We start from the raw sequence: 21558 nt of genomic DNA, 5'->3' as shown, positions 1-21558 counted from the left end.
AATTTCTGAGTTTCTTCTATTATATTTTTATTAAAAAGAAAATAATTTTCAGATTTAATTGGAATGAAATAATACTTCCCACTAGAATTATATATCCTGGAAAATTGTATTTTTGTTATATAAACAACTTTTAAAGAAAAAGTATCCTTTTCTCTACCTAAATATGGGGAGTCTTAGCATATGACAAATATTTATAATTTTTAAATTAATGGTACTTGCTGGATCCATACTAACATCTTTGCTAATATCTCATTGTTTCTTCCAGTTTACTTCTACACTACATCCTCATCCTCTTTCTAGTCTTTTATCTAGAATATGCAACCTAAAATAAAAAATGGTGGTGTCTCCATTTTTTCTCCTTCTTCCTTTTTTCCCAAGCCTGGTCTTCAAAAGGTTGGGTAATTTGGCAGCTGAGTTCCCTAGGCAGAGACTAGAGCAATTTCAGGAATATGGGGACTGAGAGAGGATGGGTGAAGCCTAACGTCAGCTGTTTTTATAGAAAGCTGCTGTGATATTAAGAACCTCATTCTTTATCTTTGTATAAGTAAAAAATATAGCTGAGTCCTAGCTTCCTTTGGCCTTTGAGAAGGGTGGTATAAGCCACAGTTGTGACAAAGAAAGTGACTCTGGACATATTAATGGTAAATTAACGACAAATACCTCCCTTATCATGAGTCTAGAATCTCTTATCAGGATTTAGGAATGTACATCCAATCAAATGTACTTAACCCCTAGCCAAGCTAGGTAGCCAAGGGTCTGAAAGAAATTAGGACCTATAAAATAAATCAGGGAATTAGAAATTGTTATTTTAAAATTGCAAATTGTAACTCACCCCACTGTCTTTCCACCAACTAAAGCTCACTGCCATTAGATGAGTTTTGCTAAAATACCTGCTGTATTCACAGGAAGGCCTACTGAAAATTCCAGAAACTTGTAAAAAGCTGTCCTAGTAGGATGAAAAACACACTGAAGTGACTGGTGAATTTGAAAAGCAGTGTGTTCTTCATCTTACAGGAGCAGAGCAGCATCTTAACAAAATTCAGAAATTGCACATATGGAAATGGTTTGTGCTCATTTGAAGAGCATCTTGTGTGTATAATGCTGCCTCTGTTAAAAGCATTGTTTATTTTTCTTTCTAAACGTGGCCCCCATGGACGCTTTCAAAGATGCATGTGTTCCCTTTGCCAAGACTTCGGAAAGCTGGGCTTCCCCTGCAGGCCTGTGTGCAGAGCGAGCCTGTGTCCTGCCCAGGTGCAGGGCTGCCTGGGGCGGCAGAGCCAGCATGGGACTAGTCATGGAGGAAGCTGAGCACTGGCGGTTTCCAAACAAAATTCACGCTAATACACTTTTTTTTTCCCTTTCTTTTTAAAATAGGTTGTTATCTCATTTGAAAGGAAGGAGCAGATTTGATCTCAAATGCATCTGTGCCCAGAAGCCAGGCTCAGGGTATTCTTGAAAGATTTTTATAGAGCCCTTAAAAAGTAAAAATAAGATTTGAAAATTCCCCTTTTCTTTTATCCATCATATTGTTTTTTCTCTAGTTTACAACTGATAGGAAAAAGGGGTTTACCTCTGAGTTTCACTTGCTTTATTTTTTTGATGCTTAACTACAGATAGACTTGCTGAGCTCCTAAGAAATACAAGGAAGAACTCCTTGGTGTGCGAAGCACTTTATGAGTGATTTGTATAAATAGTATGTGGCTGCTTCACTGATTACCTTGTGAGGTTGTAGTTACCTGTCTTTTCCGTAAAGTGGCTACAGTGCCTTCTGTAATGTATTTTACTTTGGGTGAGGAGAGCTTGAAGCCTTCTGAAAAATTGGAGAGTGACCATAAATGATTGTTTTAAAAGATGTAGTATTCCTGATGGACTTTTTTTTTTTAATCATTAAACTACAGCCTAGGGTCTAGACTTTTGCCACTGAAATAATATTGACCAAAAAGTAGTTTATAAAAGGGATTTGTGAATAGAAAATCCAGTGTGATTATTTGTACTTACGTGCACCTTAAAAGAAAATTTTGTCTAGCTGTCAAATTCTGGTTCCTGAACGTGTGGTCCCTGATTGTATGTGAGATCTGGTAGGACTGGGGCATCCTGGAAGATAAAGTCACATACATAAAGTTGTGTGTTATATCCATGTTGGTGTTGGAGAAGAAAGGACACTTGTATACTTTAAAGAAGTAATTCAGGATTTCAACACTGTCAGCCTGAAACTGTAAATAGCTCCTGGGTTCTCGTGGGGTGCGGTCACAGCTCTTTATCACACAGCGTCATCTTCTACACGTCAGGCAGCCTTGGAACTGCCGCCCCTCAGCTCGTGCCCCTCCTCTGCGCTCACCCTCCGCCTCGGGCAGACCTCCTCTGGCTTTAGTCTGAAACAGGCCGCAGAGTCCAGGTGACCTCTTCAAAAAACTACCTCCTCAGAATGAGGTAATGAATAGTTATTTATTTTAAAATATGGAAAGTCAGGAGCTCTAGAACATGAAGATGATCTAGGATTTTAACTTTTATGTGTGCTTGTACGTGAGCGCTCTCATTTTGTCCTAAAGGGCATTATACATTTAAGCAGTAATACTGAAAAATGTAGCTCGGTCAGAGTGTCTGGATGTTGCAGACAGTGCCAGAATCTGTTAAGGGGTACGTCGCACAATCTCAAGAACCTTAAGTCAGTTGCATGAAATTAAATAGTTAACGGTATCACTTCACTAACGATATAATTTTAATTTCCAGTGGGCTTGGCAAGACAATACCTTCATAATGAGTTAACCACAGCTTTGTCACATGCACAGATACTCCGCTAGACTGCCCAGCTCAGAGGGTAGAGAATTATTACCCATTTTGCAAGATTCTCCTCTGTCCAAGTTGGCATTGTTAGTGCTAAAAGAGCAGCACCCTGAGACTAACTGATTCCAGCCATTAGGCTACTTTTTAAAAACACACATAGCCAGACATGGACGGTTTACTGTTAGGATGAACAGGAAATAGCTTATATGTCATACATTGGAATGGTGTAGGTGAGGCTCTAGGAAAATACCTTGACGATTTGCCAAATGATCTTACTGTGCCTTCATGATGCAATAAAAAAAGCTAAAATATTAGCAGAAATCAGTGACTTGTGAAGAGAGCAGCCACTCTGGTCTAATTCAGCTGTGTTAATATTTTTTAGAGTGCTATTTAGACTGCAAAGATAAATGCACTAAAGAGTTTATAGCCAAAATCACATTTAAGAAAATGAAAAAACACAGGTAAATTTTCAGTGAACAAAATTATTTTTTTAAAGCACATAATCCCTAGTATAGTCAGATATATTTATCACATAGAGCAAATAGGTTGAAATTATAGTTCAGTGACATTTCTAGAGAAACTTTTTCTACTCCCGTAGGTTCTTCAAAGCATGGAACTTTTATATAACAGAAATATTTGACAGACATTTTAAGAAATTGCTGTAGTTTAAGGTTGAAGTACTGTATGCTGGGCAGCAGTTGAGCGTGTTAATGCGAAGGGGGAAGGAAATTAAAATAGGGGACAGAATTTGATTTTACCAGTTTCCAGAATACTGCTGCCAACCTAGACACTGATTTTTCAGAGTTTGAAATAGAAACTTGCCTCCCAGGACTGGTTGGCAAATTAAGCGGGACGGTGCTGCTAATGCCACGTGGGGCGCTGGGAGGCCTTGGGAGGGTGCTTTAGGAGAAGGCATCGGAATAGCTTACGACCTGGCCGTGGGTGTGGACACACTCCATGCTGTGCTTGTATCTTGTTTCATTCCTCACCACCCCTAAGAAAGGCAGTATACTGTCTCCTGCGAGTTCTCAGAGATGTTTTACTAAGGTGTGTTCCTAACGCCCATAGGTCGTTGAGCACCCGAGTACTGTAGCACCTCCACCTGATTTCTGAATTGGCCAGCGGAGAATGGAGTGGCCAGTGTATTCATGTTCCATGTTGCCAGCTCTGGTAAAATTGAAAATGCTGGTAAGATTTTTGTTGTATCAGTACACTAGACAGTAAGCTTTGTTGTTTTCAGATAACTTATTTTTACTTCTGTTTGGGCATTTACATTGAAATTCAGCCCTCAATTTTGTCAGTTGTAGGAAGGGTAATTAACAGTTTCTCTCAAGTATTTTTAAGGTTAGAAGAGGACAAAAACTTAAGTCCTAAAATCTTAAACTAAGAAAACAGTGCTTTATTTTTAAATGCATAGGGACAGTTAGTCCCCACCTCAAAGAACTGTTTAAGTAGATCTTTTATTTCAGCATCACAACTTCAACTGTTAATTCAGTCTTATTAATTACTGAATCAGTTTCATTAAAATGTTTAATTTTATTTGGCTGTTTAGGCTAATTAATTACAATGGTATAACCAGCTGTGCACGAGGACACAGCCAATGTATGTTTTCTTGTGATGCATTTTTCAAAAGAATTCTGTATATTGAAATACTCTTTAAAAATAAAAAACCAAAATATGTTTATTCATGTTAGTATCAAAAAAAGGAAAAAGGATTTGTGCAAACCATCCACGTCTCCTGGCGGCTGAGCAGGCTGCCCAGTGCCCATGGGCGGCTGTTTCTCGTCGCAGCACCTCTAGGGAATCAGGCATGACTTCCACCCAAGAGACGCAGCAGAGGAGGGGTTCCCATTACAGGGGTGCAGTGGGGTCATGAGTAAGTTGCTTAATACCATTTTCTTTTGAAAAGTATTGTGTTGCGTTTGTGTGTTAAGCTTTTTAACCCATGTGTGTTTTTGGTGGAGTAGGAGTTACATAGGAGGAAACTTCAGACTAGCATAAGCAACAAAGCTCACAGACTAGGCACAAATATAGAAAAAAATGGACCAAATAGGATGGGGGAGGGCATGGGGGTAAGTCTGAGGGTAGGGAAAAATTGATGTGAGGGTGGGAAATAAACCATAATTATCTGAAATAAAATGTAAGAGTGCAATAAGTGTGCTTTTTATTCTAAGCTGTGAAAGGTTTTTTAAAAAGAATCATTCCTTCTTTATACATTTGTGTGTATTCCAGACATAGCTGATTAAAGCCAGCTATGAAAACATAATGCCTTTTTATTCACATTAATTACCAACATAAGTGGCTAATCTTTATGTCTTATTTATCTTCATGTTACATTAGTTTACATACCGGGTGTGTGTGCGCGCGCGCGCACGCTCTATCCTCCCTCCGTCTGAAATGTGTTCATGCGTCCTCTGTTTCCTTTGGCCACACTACACGTTGTGGTCTCGGTTTGGCCTTCACGATGTCGCCTGACTGGAAGGACTGTCACAGTGGTATATTTCTGTTGGTTGTACACTCTGGCCCTTTCCTCACTCAGCAGCTCCTGCTTCTCCTAAAGTAGGAGCATTCACCTGATTGGGGGATCGCATTTGACCATTTACTGACATGTTCCTTTGAATTCTGTACAGTAGTTATGGTTGCTCTTTGGTTTAGACCAAGAAAAAGGACATCGCCCCCCTTTTCATTTACATCTCGGTTTGAGGACAAATCTTCTGTAAGGGAGAGGAAAGGGAAATCCTTCATGTTTTCACTGAGGTGAATTAATGGCTCCAGGTTCACCACTCCAAACCTTACGGCGGTTCACATACACATTCCTCTGTCTCGCTGCCAAAGGCTTGGGTTTAATTCACTTCGGCCCCACTCGAGCACTCACAAGGCTCTCGTGGAGTCTGGGGCGTGCCCCATGAAAAGATGGGGGCTTTTTAATTGTCCACAGACCTCTCTATACCTGCTTTGCAAAAATTATGGAGTAACTATTTTTAAAACTTATTTTTGAATTCATAAAAAAAAAACATTTATTTTCAGTCAAATGGATGGTGTCTCCCTCTTGTCCCTTAATCCTCAGTGTTTGCTTGAATCTTTTTTTTTTTTCCTCAATTCTTCCCGAAATCAACTTCTTGATACTTTGGTTCTCTTTCCTGCTCAGGTCCCTTCATTTGTACTTTGGAATTTTTCTCATGTAAATTTGTACAATGGAAAATATTGTTCAGTTTGGATAGAAAGCATGAAGAATTAAAAAAAAAAAGATAGCTGAAACTCAGATTGAAGAAATTTATTTCTGTGTAAAGTTATTTAAAAACTCTGTATTATATAAAAGGCAAAAAAGTTCTATGTACTTGATGTGAATATGCGAATACTGCTATAATAAAGATTGACTGCATGGAGAAGTCTTCATCAACATTATTTTTCCAGCACTCTCGCATTCAATAGCGGAAATAGGGTTTTGACAGTCAGTTCTTCCAGGCAGTGGAGGGCCTGGGAATTGCACGTTTTATTTCACACATACAATGTCAGTGGGTTGACGTTACTTAGAGAAGAAATAATTTTAAAGTAGGTTGTCAGCTGGATCGCTCCTACACTGTGCTGGCCACACTGTAGCAGGGTGGCCCTCAGGTATTTTGATTCTGCGACCTGACTGCTCCCCCAAGGGCTCAGGTGAAGTGCACGCTGCAGTGGGGGCATTTAAGGAGTCTGCCTGGAGCTTTCAAACTGTTTTTGACACAACTTCCAGTAATACATTTTCTGTCGGAACACAGAATGTACATATATATTTGAAACTATGTACTCAGTTTTTTACTTCATTTTTTTTAAATACTGGTTACCCCGAAGAGTTGGTTTTTGTGCATTTTATTTCAGTACTTGAAGTTTGAAAGATAACTGGAGTATCTTCAAACCATGTCAGATTACTGAGCAAAGTTTCCAGAAGTAAACAATTTTGAAGCTTCACCTGGAAGCACTGCATTTGAGAACAATAGGAATGGAAAACTTGAAGATGGCATGTATTTGAGGCATATGGTGTCTGCTCTTCATGCCCCCTCCAACTATTCATAAAAGACTGCCCTGACTTCAAAGTATTTACTCTGAACTGCAGTTTTCTCATCTGAAAAGTGTTCTTGTGTGATAATACCTTAAAAACTCGTTTTCTAAATAACCTTCATATACATGATCACAACCATCATGACTTTATTTTTAAAGACTAGTATATAAGAGGTTTTCCTTAATAGTCCAGCATTGTGAATGCTCTAATTATTGTGATAAAATCCTATTATTAAAAACCCTATCCCACTAGCTTTTCTGAAATTTTATCAGAAGCTGTGGTAAGTGGACCTACTGTCTGAGCGAGTTCTCCTAGATAAAATACTGGGACAGAGAGTTCTTAATCTGGTCCAAGTCTCATCTCAGTTACTGAACACGAGGCCCCAAGGATGACCTGCCTGGGCTGAGCCAGGACTGAAGTCAGGACTTGTTTCCAAGATCAGTACTTTGTGTTTCGTATCATTTTGTTATGGTCATGATGCCTGTCATGAAATTTGGATAGAGATGGGTGTTGATTTCGTGAGTTTGTGGCCAGCAATGGATATTGTGCAAGGGATACTCCACTTGCCCCTGCTGCCTTTCTTAAGCAAGCCACTGCTGGTGGAGCTGACAAAAGGCAAAGGCCCAGCTGCTGAGGCAGGTCAACTGCAAGTCAAGCGGCCCCCTCCCCCACCCCCGGCTTCCTCCACTGCACAGTTACTGTTCAGCGACACTCTTGAGACCGTGGCCATAGGCAACCAGATTGACCTCTTCTACAGAACAGTGCTAGTAGTGAGTGGAACCAAGATTACTTCTGACCTTCCTGTAATATGCATATCGTGGGTGTTCTTTAAAGTTACTTCCTGTCTCTAACTTTATTAGATAACCCATTATGTTAATTACACTCGTTTCCACAGGAAACTAAGCTGCAAATTTGGGTTAAGACAGGACACCTGATCTCTGTTGCCATCAGTAATTCCTTCACTACCTACCTTTTCATTTGTGAAGATCCACCTCTACCTCCCAGGCACGACCACAACCTTACTTTAAACGTACCTTTGGTTCCTCATTAGGAAGACATCCTATCTGTCTGTCTTGTTTCAGGCGGAGGTGTTGCCACACCACACCTGCTGGGAGCTGAATCTATCTCCATATGAAGGCTTTTCTATAAAGTCAAACTGGGATTCGGGGGTCAGTATAGACTTAGCTGAGGCCCAGTGGTCTAGAAATGTTACTTCCATTTAGAGTATTTCCTTCATGCCAGACAGAATTCTGAGGGCTTTATATGCTAACCCACTATCTATGGCCAAACTCACAGCTGGTAAATGGTAAAGCTGTGAGTCAGATCCACTAGCTCTCCTCCAAACCCGGACTTCTTAAACTGTGCCAGTTTTTCAAGCTGCGAGTTGAGACCCTCTGATGATTAGTAAAATCAGTCTCAACCATCTTTTTTTTTTTCATAGAGTAAGAAAACAGGTGCATCACAAGGTAAGTACTGTTTCATAAAACTTTCAGATTATTTTTGTGTGCGAGATTTTTAGATCACAATGTAAAATTAAGAATGGTCATGAGGGGGGAGGGAGATATAAGGGGGATAAATGATAATGGAAAATGTTTTTTGTTAAAAAAACAAAAGTAGTTCATAAAAGTTTACGTTGTACTAACTCTGAGATAAGCTGACTAGGGTCAGACAGCCAGGATTTGAACCTCAGCTCAAACTGGCTGTATGAGCTTGGGCCAGTGACCCAACCATCTATAGCTCATCTTCCTCATCTATAGGATGAGGATTTAATAAATTAACACATTTATTAAGTTTTCACTATTATTTAACTGTATTGTATATAGCCAGCCACCAAATGTACTAAGCATTTCTTTGGGACCCTCTCCCACTTACATACTTTCCCAGAAGCTGTAACAGCCTTTGAGAGAAGGCTGGGGACAACTTTCTGCATCAGCGCAAACTGGTTTTCCGGTCCAAGTATGGAAAAGAGGATACAGTGTGCAGAGGCCACACTGGCTGAATTTAGAAGGTTACCATTTTAAAGTTATCTTTTACTTCAAGTCAGGCCATTTTGATTACTAAGGAAAAGAACTAATGACATTACTCTAGTTAACTGTTATAAATTGTATCCTTCCCCAGTTTTCTTGATATGGCGGACAAGGGGCAACAGAAGTGAGAAGTGAAAAGCACAGAGATCTCATGGTCTTTCAGACTATTTATCAAATGAGAGCGCACTCTTGCACAGGTGAGCCAGCACCCCGTGCAGCGGGCGTGGGACTGCTGGGGCCCGCAGTCGGGGAGGGAGGCTGTTGGTTCAGCGTTGCTTCAGCTTTGCCTGTCACTGTGCACACTGGCAAACTGAGCAGCAGAGCACTGAGTGCAAACCTAAGGACTAGGAGTGCTCATCAGATCACACGCCACCCACCCCACCCTGCTCAGCACCTGCCAGACTTGGTCCCACCCTAGACTTTGATTCTTGCTGTTCCTTGTCCCTACAGCACTTTCCCCTCAGGCCTTCAGAAAACTGGTTCCTCCTCCTCCTAGTTCAGGTTTCAGGTCAAATGTCCCGCCCACCCAAAAGACCAGCCCTCTCAGCACTTCACCCAGTGTTACTTCCTTCATAGCTAGTCAAATTTACTTACTCTTTTTTCCCCTCCCTAAAATCTAAGTTCCCTGTGAACAGAATCTTATGTCTTGTTTAGCACTGTATTCCCAGTGCCTAGGTGGTCAGAAACCCAAAATAAAAATATGAAGAATTATGTTTCCAAGCAAATCATTAAGCCACTCTACCCCGCAGATTTTTACCTGTGGATAGAGGAAAACCCTGTGCTGCATACTCTCAGAATTGTGATGCTACACACAGTTGGAAAGTACTTTGAAACAAACTTTAGGAAAAGTAGAGTATCCGTTTCGCCCTTGTCTCCTATTTCTCCAGCCCTAAGAATTCCTAGTTGGAAATGTTTTATGAGTCCCACAAATGGTCACTGAACACAGTACCCAGCCCACAAGAGAGAACGTAAACACAATGAATGGCCTGCCCTGACCTCTCACCTCTGTACACTCAGGGCCACAAGGCACCAGCAGTAGAGACATGGCAAGTTTTCACATTCCCACTCAACATACGTGTGACTAAGCCATCAGCTAGAGAGGCAGGCAGTCTTGTCACTGCAGCTAAGTGTGGGGTCAGACTTCATGGCCCCACCCATCAGTGTCACCCCAAGCAAGTCACTTCATCCCCTAGAGCCTCGATGTCCTCACCGAGGAAAGGCGCTAACAGCAACCTGCGCCGGGGGCACCCAAGAGGATCTGTCAGCAGTCGACACAGGAAACAGTCCAAAAATGGTGGCTGCCATCAGAAACATCCACAACTCGCCGCCTCATTTTCGACCAAAACACTTTATTTTACAACTTCAATATCCAATATGAACTGCAGTCCATAATTTATTGAACTTCTCACCTGGCTTCTGCAGAAAAACAAAAACAGGAAGCTTTAAGTACTTTTATTTCTAATAATGCAAATCCATAATTCTGTTCCTTCAATTACTGAAGCACCCACTCAGCACTAATCAGGTGAGTAGCCTTGTAAAGGAGGGAAGCAAAATCACCATGCTCCCTCAAAATCACCTTACAGTCTAGTTATTAAAGCAAAATGGTAATGACCGTGTGTGGGAATGGGACGCCTGGAAGAGGGCAGACAGGAAGAGGTCAGTGCTGGCAGACATGTTAACTGAGGAGAAGCAGAGGCCTGGGGAGGGCTGGGACCTCGCACTGTCCTTAACAAACCAGGCACGTACAAGCTGTAGAACAGCCTGAACTGCCTGCCCTTCGGTGACATTTTTTCCCATCCCACTCCTCCCTGCATACCCAAAAACTGCTCTTAATTTTCATGACAATAAACTACTTCTAAATAAAATTATAAAGGTGCCCTGGCTGAGGCGGCTCAGTGGACTGAGTGCTGGCCTGCGAATGAAAGGGTTGCCGGTTAGATTCCCAGTCAGGGCACAGGCCTGGGTTGTAGGCCAGGTCCTCAGCAGGGGGCACACGAGAGGCAACCACACACTGATGTTTCTCTTTCTCCCTTCCCCTCTCTCTAAAAATAAATAAAATCTTTAAAAAAAAATAGAGAAAATTATAGAGGCAATACTAATAATACAATTTTTTTTAAAGATTTTATTTAATGAAATAGGAAGATGAAAAGGAAGATGAGACCAAATTAAGGCAGTTGCTCAGGCAGGGGCGGGGGGGGGGGGGCGGAATGTAGCAAATGTGAAAATACTAAATTCAGAAATGAGACATATGATATAGTTAATTGTTCTCCATACTGTCAGGAAATACATATTTCTTCAAGACCATCACAGGTACAAGGTCAAAACAAGCGTTACTGACAAGAGGTAAATATAACTTAAAAAAAGAATAGTAATTTGAGTCATACCCGCTTGTACAGAGTTGAGTCCACGTTTTCAGTCTTCATCATCAGGAGGGATCCCTAATTCTTCATCCGTCCACTGGGAAGGGTCTGGATATGGAAAGTGACCCTGTGTGATGTCATTAAAACAAAAACAAAAAAAAATCAAGACTCTATACACCACACAATTACATTTAAAAAGAAATTTTGAGAAGAAAATAAATATGACAATGCTGTAACATACACAGCCCTGACATGCCCCAGGAACAGATCCTACCACTTCACTCGGTCGAACTGCTCTTTCGTCTGTTCAATATAAGCTGTGGCCTAGAGTTTAAGAGCCTGCCATTCTGAAGCCACCCGCCTGAGCCAGTTTGAGAATATGATTACGATGGAAGCAGCAGGTTTCCGATGCCCCACATCTCAACAATGTCTTGAGGCCCTGGCACAATACAACACATGTCTCAAACTGTCCTGTCATTCCTGCTGGGATCTGGGAGCCGAAGGTGGACTCCTGCATGGTCAACCCCGATCTGGGGCACATCTGGCTGCACCGCCGTCTCACGCCAAATGGCCACAGCCTCCTGACAGCTCGCCCCGAATGGGCTGGGTGTCTATGTGCCGCCAGGACAGACACTGGGTGGCTGCTCACTGGGCAACTGCATTCAGTAGCTCTAAGAGAAATCGGACATTAATCAACCTGATGCTTCTGAAACGTGTTTCACATTTTTTCCTACCCTAAAAACAATACCAAATTTACTAAATTTACTAAAATTCAAAGTACTCTGGATCAACAAGCACAGATTTCAGTGGCTTAAAGGCACCATTTTCTAGTGGGTAGGGTGTGTGCAAATGCAATAAAACTTCCTCAAATTAGGCCACATCTACCCCACCCAATCTGGCTGCCTTGGGCCTCCAGACAGACTAGATGACTGTCATTATTTAGAATTTAAGTGTGAAACCTAACCTGCTGATGAACCCCTAGTTCAGAAGGTAAAAAGAATTAGTTTCTAGTCTCCCTCCAAACACGGCAAACTATCACATAAGACATGGACTACCTACATGTGCACCCTTTCATAGAAAAGGTAAGGTATGTTTCATTAAAAGATTACTGCATACACACAGGACAACATGAAGGGATATGCAGTAGTCACCCCTTATCCAGGGGGGTTCATTTTAAGACCCCACTGAATGCTTGAAACCATGGGTAGTACTGAATCCTATGCATACAATGTATTTTCCTATATATAAATGCCTTTTCCCTTAAGGAAGCACTTTACAACATCTCTTCGGCAGATCTGAACTACAAGCATCACTACCCTTGTGCTTTGGGGCCATTATTAAGTAAAAAACGGGTGACTTGAACACAAGCACTGTGACACCGCAACACTCAATCTGATAACCGAGCACGCTCCTAAGTGACTACCTGCCAGATAGCGTATAGTGTGGAGACAGTGGACAAAGGGACAGTTCACATTGCTGGCATGACTGAGCAGGACAGCACGACATTTTATCACACTACTCAGAACGGTGCACAATTTCAAACTTACAAATTCTTCTAGAATTTTCCATTTAGTATTTTCAGACCATGGTTGACCCAGGTTATTAAAACCATGGATAGAAAAACAGTCTACACCCACAGAAAAAATAAAACAAGCTAGGCTATTAATATTTCTTCCCCCTTCCCACCCACAAGGAGGAGAACATTCCCCTGCACTTACCAGCACAGCATCTGAGTCGTGCCAAAAGCGCCAAAGAATCCAGAACCACATGGTTCCACTGAAGAACTCAGCCCGGATCACCTGGGATCTGGTGAGCTGGGGAAACTGTCTGTACCGTGGCTCAATGTGCACACCGCCACCAGCACTATGAGAAAAAAAGGAAAACGTTAAGCAGGTTGGTGCATCTTCAAAGTATTCAGTCGTCCACAAACAACTCAGTTACATCCAGAAAGGAAAGTCAACATTTATCTTCTCTCCATGAAATATAGAATGATAGTGCTCCAAGATCCCTCAAAATATTCATGTTTCATAAAGTTTACTTTAAACCTGTATAACAGCAAAACTGGCCTGAATTGACGAGACCAATTATGATTCTCCTGTAGAGAATATTCACGTATCTCGCACCTGAAATATGAATGTGTTGATAATGAGGTACTGGTCCCAAGAGTTTTGGTTAAGAGATTGTGAACCTGTAAGTAGTCACTAGCTTATCCAGAAAAACAAGCAAATTAATTTTGTTCTATTTTAGCCATCTATTTCAAAGTCAAAGGATGCCTTCTTTATTAGAAGACCACTCTATGGGAAAGAAGACATTGTAACAATAGGCTGCTTCTTTGATAGGTTTTAGATGCTATCTAATTAAAAGGACCCATCATTTAAACTCATTAGGTAAGATTTGAGAATGATAGTCCAAACCCACTCTTCACATTTCATTATTGCTAGAGTGACATATTATTTTAACTATGACTTGAAATAAGTGGGTATCCCAAACCAGGATTTTTAAGTGTCAAGTTTAAACACAAAAATGCACCACAACTCTGAGAGAAAGTTACGTTCTTAAAACATCAACCAGATCATATTACTTTGAGGCTTAAAAGCCTGTATTCCTTCCCATCCCATTTGGTTCTTATCACCTACAAGGCCCTCCTGACCTGGGCCCGGCAGGTCTCTCCGACCCCCACCTCTACCACTCTCCCCTCTGCTCATCCCACTCCACCTCCCAGCTTGCTGGCCCATCAGCAGCACCAGAGCCTCTGCACTCACTCTCTCCTCCGTGGAGCAGCTCTTTCTGGCATCTTTGCTTGGCTGACTTCTCATCATTCAGGTCCTGGTCCAACTCAAACCCTCAGGCATGCATCTCTACATCATCCTGCACACAGTAGCACATCCCCCATCCCAGGCGCTCTAAATTAATCCCCCGCTTTATTTTCTTCATGTCACTTAATAGTACCTAGCCCTGGCTGGTGTGTCTCTGGGGACTGAGTGCCAGCCTGCAAACCAAAGGGTCGCTGGTTGATTCTCATTCACGGCACATGCCTGGATTGCGGGTAGGTTGCCCAGTAGGGGGCGTGCGAGAGTCAACCACACATTGGAGTTTCCCTCTTTCTCCGTCCCATCCCCTCTCTAAAAATAAAATCTTTAAAACAAAATATTATGCTTAAAAAAAATAGTACCTAAACATATATTTTCTTTTCTATTTGTGTCCTCTCTCTGGAATGGAAGCCCCCATTATCTGTCCTGTTTTCTGCTCTATCCCCAGCACCTAGAAAGGATCCTGGAATCTAGAAGATACTCCATATGGATTATGGATACTCCATAAATACAGGACCCAGCAGAAGTAACGCCTGCTTGAGTGTGGTTGGTAGGGTAGTAATATGGGTGTAATAATTTAGTTTTAATTTGAACATTTCACCTAAAACGTCATATGGTGCGCTTGAGCGACATTATTATGTTACAGTATTACATACTTATGATTTTATAATAAAAAAGAGGCGTTATTTGTGCCAGACCCTGTATTTATTCACTTAATTACCACTCACACTGTGAAACTGGCATGTGCTATGGAAGTACTAAGACTTCAGTGAAGAGGGGCACCCCCCAGTCTCCCCACGCAGAGTCAAGGGCTACTGCTGGTAGCTCTCCATTGCTGTCTTTGCTCAGGTCACCTAGTCCTCCTTCTTCCTGCTCCCCACCTGTCCCAGATGCATATCCTTAATAAACATGTAACTTTAGGCAAGTCACTCCTTTAATTTCCCCAAGTCTCAGTTCCCTCACAACATAAGTTAAATAAAACCTGTATGGTCCTTACCATGCACAAGCAACTGCCCTAAAACACTTTAGAGAACTGTAGTTCATTTAACTCCCTAGAAGTCAACATCATTATCCCCATTACATAGGTGAGAAAACCGGAGCATGAAGAGATAAAGAAACTTCCAAGGTCACACAGCTGGTGTGGCAGGCACTCTCCTGCACTGCCTCTTGGTAAAGCGTAGAGGATGATCTAAGGGGCCTTCAACAACACCTGGAAAAATCCAAGGTACTATTTCCAGCACTGCTCTTACTCTCCCTGCACTACCAGCTCGTTTTTGGCAAGTGCCCTCCCTTGGCATCCAGCGCTACGCTCTCTCACCAGGTGACTCTTTTACTCACTCCCTTAAATGCTGGTGTTGCAAGAGTGAACGCTAATGTAAAATACGGACTTTGGCTCGCAATGCAGTGTCAACGGAGGTTCATCCATTGTGACAAATGTACCACTCTGGTGGGAGATGTTGACAATGGAAGAAGTAACGCATGTGGCTGTTGTGGCGCGGGCGGGGCGCGGGGCGCGCCGGAATATGACGACTCTCTCTGTACCTTCCACTCAATTTTGCCGTAAATCTAAAACTGCTCTAAAACAAATAAACTTATTTTAAGAAAGAAAAATCCTGACATTGCCCAAACATCCACTTGTGGCTCTCTCCTCTCCCGCCCTTCCACTCCCTCTGGGTGATCCATTCCCGTGCCTTGGAGAACTGTCCCTCCAACCTGCAGCCAAAGCGATTTTTCAGAATTAAAATCTGGCCACATGACTTCTGATTGAAACCTCTCAAGGACCGCTGTCGCCTGGGTCAAGTTCTTCAGCCAGGCATCAGGACCCCATACCGTTCCCTCCCTATGCCCCAAGGTCTCCAGCCTCACCTCTGCCACTACCAGCTTCGCACTTGACCTAGACCGCCCTCGCTTCCAAATCTGCTTCAGCCTGTGTCCCCGTCCAACTATGAAGTTCTCCAGGGAGAATGCCCTTGGTGCAGGAATGTGTCGTCACCCCCTCCACACCCTATACACACAGTGTTTAGTATCAACCAGGTGCACACCGTCCCCACTCCCACACTGTAACCAGCTCTCCCAGGACCCGGCGTGGCGGAGCCGGAGGGACGCACCACCCCACGCGCGGTCGGACTACAAGTCCCAGCATGCCTCGGGGTGAAGGTCGCAGCAGGACGGCGACCCGCCCCTGGAGCCCAGCATCAAGGTGAGTACGTCCCAGAGGCTAGCGCTTTCCGTTAGAAGCAGGCGAAACCCCCACCCACCCCCGGCCGACACTCACTGACGGACTCCGTTTCCAGACGTCCGCGAGCGGAGCCCTCTGAAGAGGCTGCCTCCTCCGCGAAGGAGAGGCGCCAGCAGCGTCACAGCCGACATGCCTGCCCAACCTCGGACAGCCACCCGAAGGCCGCCCCCCTGCGTATGCGTCACTTCCCCCCGGCGCCCCGCCCCTAACGTCACCGCGTCGCCCCCTCGCCCCCGTGGGCCTGGGGGTGACGTCTGACGGAGAGGGAAGTAGCGGTTCCCAACTCAAATTAGCATCTCAGTCCCTTCGCTGCGGAGGGCTGCACGTCGTGGCTTAGATGGTGAGGAGGCACCCTCCCAAACGCGAATGGTGTAGTCGGCCCTAGGCGTTGCTAAGGGACGGCTCTGACTTGCTTGGCTGCGCGGAGCCGCGCGCTTCCCTGGGGATGGGCGTGCGGACCATCGCGGAGGGAGGTAGGGCCACTCCAGGAGCCGGGACGAGGCGCCCGGCTCTAAGAGCGCATCTTTGTTAGGCGGGTGCCGAGACACCCCAACACGGAGTCTGAGCTCTCTCCTCCCGAATTAGCTGCCTTCCAGACCGTCTTAAGTTGCCAAATCCTTTGTGAACCAGTGATCCTTCCCAAAGCTAGTTTTTGAATTCCCTCTCCTGCAAGAGGCTCACAGCGAAATCTTTTAAGTCTTCCTTGTTTTACTGTTTTTCTGCAAACTGAAACTACCAACCGGCAGACAGTGGTTCCCAAATGTCAGTACAAGGACAGACTGGGTATCAAAGTCACCTGAGGAGCCCGACCCCACATACTCTGATCAAAGCCTGGAGTAGGGCCAAGGAGTCTGCATTTTAGCACAGCCTCCAGTCTAGGCAGTACTCCTACCTAATTCCTTGATCCTGAGCCAGCCCTGGATTCTTGGCTTTTGTCTCTTAATATTGCCTTCTATTAAATCCTGGATGGACTCCAAGCTTCCCCAAATGCCCCTCCCCAAATTCTTCTGGCCTCCACACAGAGGCTGCAGTGTTCCTAAGCGGCTCCAGGTTTAACAGCCTAACAGCCTTCTAGCCTAACTTGGCGATTTCAGTTTGAAATGGCACCCTCGCTAAGCACCGATGACCTCACACTAAGTCACGAGCATGAAAAATAGAATACTTATGGAGAGACATGTAGACCCGAATTTAGGGATTTGAGTGTATTTGAATATAACTGACACCTGTCCTTTGCCAAGATGTGGGCCTCCGTGTACCTGCTAACTGGAAGCCTCTCTCCTAGAATTAATTAGGCCCACATAAAGCTTATGATGGCGGAGCTGCCCCATTCCCTTCAGAACAGTCTCTGGCCCTGTTCTCCTGTTAATTTGTCCTCTGGCCCTATCTTCCTTCCCTCCTAAGTATGTATATAAATTAGAAAAAAGAATCCACTGTTTTCCAGATGTACGTTGACTTTCCAGTTGATAAGTGACAGTGTGGCTTTGGGCTGCTATTCACCACTTACCCTTTCTAGTGATAGATACAAATCACTAGGATAGTGGTTTATGAAAAAGGAGGACAAGGCTTGCCATCTTCCTAGGGAACCGGATGCCCAAGCCACACATACAGCTGCCTTGCTCCCAGCAAAGAACAGTGCTGTGACTCCAAGGCCACAGAAACAGCGCAGCTCAAACAGGCGAGCGCATGGAACTTGGAGTAAAGATCTGAGGCTCAGACCCCAGCTCTGCCCGTGATTAGCTCTATGGATTTGAACAAGTCACTTTGTGTCTTTGAGTGTCAGTGCCCCTCATCTTAGTTTGAGTCATTTTAAGATAGTACCTGGCACACAGCATGTACTCAGGAAATTGTTATTCCTTTATGTTACCTGCCTATCCTAGCAGCGAAAGCTATTCAGGCGAGTGAAATCTTTCTTGCTGAATTACAAAACAAAAAGTTTTAACTTCATCACTTGCTTGTAGTTAATGCAATATTGATCTGTAGACCATTTGGGGGGGGTCCTTGGCTTTAATGTTTGACATCACAGATTCTGACGTTTTACTATAAAAAACGTATGGTTCCACTCAATAGACTTTTGTCTGTAGCAGTGATACATTTGTCTTGCAGACACACTCTTAACAGCATATATCCCTTACTGCCTCCTGCAATTTGCATGATGGCCCTCTTTTGGGCTCTAAAATGAGAACCCCATTTGACTGGATGCATTTTTTTTTTAAGATTTTATATATTTACTTTCAGAAAAAGGCAAAGGGAGGGAGAAAGAGAGGGAGAGAAACATCCATCGGTTGCCTCTCATACATGCCCTCACGAGGGACAGAACCTGCAACCTAGGTATGTGCCCTGACCAGGAATTGAACTGGCAACCCTTCACTTTACGGGATGACACCCAACCAACTGAGCCACACCAGGCAGGGCAAATGGACACATTTTAGAAGGTGAGAGATGCTGTGGCTGGTGTGACTCAGTGGGTCGAGCGCCAGCCTGCAAACCAAAAGGTCCCTGTTTGGATTCGCAGTCAGGGCATGTGCCTCGGTTGTGGACCCAGTCCCCAGTAGAGGCATGCAAGAGCCAAATGATCGATGTTTCTCTCCCTCCCTTCCCCTCTCTCTAAAAATAAATAAATAAAATATTTAATAAAAAGGTGAGGGAAAGGACTTCCTTTGCCAAGCCCTGAGCTCTCAGCTTCTAAATGCAAATCTAATTCTCAAAATCTGACATACTGTGCGGATGGACTCTAAATGACCTAACAGAGCATCTAACCCCAAACAAGAACTTATTCTATACCTGGAAATAGAAAACAAAGCAAGGGGATGAGAAAAATAAATTTATTCACAACACTTCATGTTTACTTAATTTCTTACTTTGTCCTAGTGAACCTTGGAAAGCGGAAAGGAACTCATCTTTCCCATGGTTTTAGGAACACTGAAATGAACCAGAGCTCCCTGCGTTAGAGGAGATTGCACGGTGACCTCTCTCAGGGGAAAAGAGCATGCTGCCCCTTTAGCCACTTACAGCCCAGGATGTAGCCTTTTCTCCTCAAGGTGATGACTTTATAAATCAAATTTAGCATTTTTAAGAGTCTTATTTTTTTAATCTTTATTTACTGATTTTAGAAAGAGAAGGAGAGAAACATTGACTTGTTCTGCTTGTTTATGCATTCATTGGTTGAATTTTTAAAAACATTTTTTTTATTTTCAGAGCAAGGAGGAGGGAAGCAGAAAGAGGGGGAGAGAAACATCAGTGTGTGGTTGCCTCTCGCGTGCCCCCCACTGGGGACCTGGCCCACAACCCAAGCATGTGCCCTGACTGGGAATAGAACCAGCAACCCTTTGGTTCACAGGCTTGCACTCAGTCCACTTAGCCACACCAGCCAGGGCACATTGGTTGATTCTTATATGTGCCCTGACCAGGGATCAAACCCACAACCTTGGCGTAGGGGGATGACACTAATCAACTGAGCTACCTGGCCAGGGCAGATTCTTATTTTAAAAATCAGCAAATTTCGTATGTTAAAGCATGTCCATTAACCATTTTTCTCCTTTTCAATATAGCCTGTGTTCCTTCCCTGTTGCTGCTCTAATAGCTCCTGAGAAACTAAGGCCCTTAGTCCAACAGTCCCACATGGGAGTCACATTAGACCCGCCCTAGTGGAGCCTCAAAATGTCTGTGCAAGACCCTGAGCAGAGGACCCAGCTAAGCTGCACCCAGACTTCTGACCTGCAGACACACAAGGTTGATCAAAGCCAGTAAGTCTTGGGGCAGTGTGTACGCAGTGGTAGATAACTAATACACACCTCAAATGGCTTGATCAGATCCACCAGCTATAAGGAAAGGCTTGGTGGTGCCGGTATAGGCTCAGGGAGGCACCGCTCTGTGTGCTCCCTGCCTGGCCCCAAGGGGTAAGTCCCTGCGTAGCTGGTGCAGGGGCTCTGTGTCTGGCCGGTGTGCCCAGGAGGAGCGAGCAGAACAACGCCAATTCTTTCTCCCAGCTCCCTGGAGCCCCACCCTCCACCACCCCCCATCCCCAGACCTCCCTGCTGATTACAATGCCCTCCCCTCAAGACTTGGGAAGTAAAAGATCTCACTCCTCTGGGAAAAGCCTCACCCAAGGAATCTCTGCCCAACTGAATATTACTTGTTCCCTAAAGGACGGAAATGAGGAACTTGGTCCTAGAGGAGCAAAGAGTGGAAGAATCTAGTCCTGTGGCCAGAGCAGGACTTTCAGAGAACAGGAAGGCTTGGCTTTCCACTCACTGTCTAAAGCAGTGGTCTGCAAAACGAGCAAGAGAATCCACCGGGATGAGGGAAAAAATACTGTTTATATATAGAAAAATAAGAAATTAAGCTTTACTAATAGTGACTTTACAAGCTGACCCTGGGATGCTCTTAGTCCACGTGGGCCAGCCACACATGAGGTCAGCTTTGGGGGGACGGTCTGTGGGTGGGCCCAGCACAGAGGGGCAGGCAGTAGCCACCACCTCTTAATTCACTGCTTGGTGTCACTGAGTGCTACTGCGGATTTCAAGCCCTGGTTAAGAGGCTGTACTGATCATATTATCTATATATTACTATTAACCAAAATTAACCCTGGACAAAGAGACAAGGGCCTAAATATTACTCAGAGAAACCACAGTCTGAGTACTGCCATGCAAGCAGAGAACTTTAGGAAGAGGGCAGAGCTGTCCTGGCCAGGTAGGTCAGTTGGTTAAAGCGTTGTCCAGATACGCCTAGGTTGTGGGTTCAACCCCCAGCCAGGGCACACACAAGAGGGAACAAATGAATGCATAAATGGTGGAACAACAAATTGGTGTTTTTTCCTCTCTCTCCCCGTTTTCCTCTCTCTAAAGTCAGTTTAAAAAAGAAAAATTTTTTAAAAGGAAGGCAGAGCTGATTCTGCTCCTCTCCCTAATATATTGTCCACAGTAACTGTTGCTTTTCTTTTTCACGTTGTGATAAAATTTAGTAAAGAGCAAGCAAAAAATATTTAAAGGTTTAAAGAAGATAATTTGAAGTACAGTGAAATTTGTCCTATGTGTATATTGTGCCTCCAGATATTTTCTAGTGGTAGTATCACCTGTATAAAGTTTATAAATAAATCATATGTATGTGTACAAAAATATATTCACCTTTTTACCAATAAGGGTACATTTAAAAATTGGAAGTCATGGGTCCACAGGATTCTGTGACATTTTTCTAACCTAATTTTCAGAGTCCAGGGGGACCCACCTGATGAGGGAGTACAGAGGGTGAGGAAGAGAAGAGAAAGAAAGAAGAAAACAAAGTAACTAAGTTTATTCACCCT

The 21558-nt window shown here is 43.7% G+C and overlaps 1 protein-coding gene across 1 annotated transcript; it reads right to left on the bottom strand.

Moving 5' to 3' along the window:
* Positions 1-10182: 10182 nt before the first annotated feature.
* Positions 10183-16436, bottom strand: NDUFB2 (NADH:ubiquinone oxidoreductase subunit B2). Its single transcript, XM_054564544.1, has 4 exons — positions 16296-16436; positions 12929-13073; positions 11235-11337; positions 10183-10266 (listed from the first exon to the last, which is right to left on the bottom strand). Exons 1-3 carry the CDS (start codon positions 16388-16390, stop codon positions 11263-11265), a joined length of 315 nt encoding a protein of 104 aa, XP_054420519.1. The 5' UTR covers positions 16391-16436; the 3' UTR covers positions 10183-10266; positions 11235-11262.
* Positions 16437-21558: the final 5122 nt, after the last annotated feature.

The sequence above is a fragment of the Pteronotus mesoamericanus genome, unplaced genomic scaffold (assembly GCF_021234165.1).
Source record: "Pteronotus mesoamericanus isolate MK-2021 breed Mesoamerican mustached bat unplaced genomic scaffold, CSHL_Meso_final scaffold_85, whole genome shotgun sequence".
Taxonomy (NCBI): Eukaryota; Metazoa; Chordata; class Mammalia; order Chiroptera; family Mormoopidae; genus Pteronotus; species Pteronotus mesoamericanus.
This window is presented reverse-complemented; position numbering and strand designations above follow the sequence as displayed.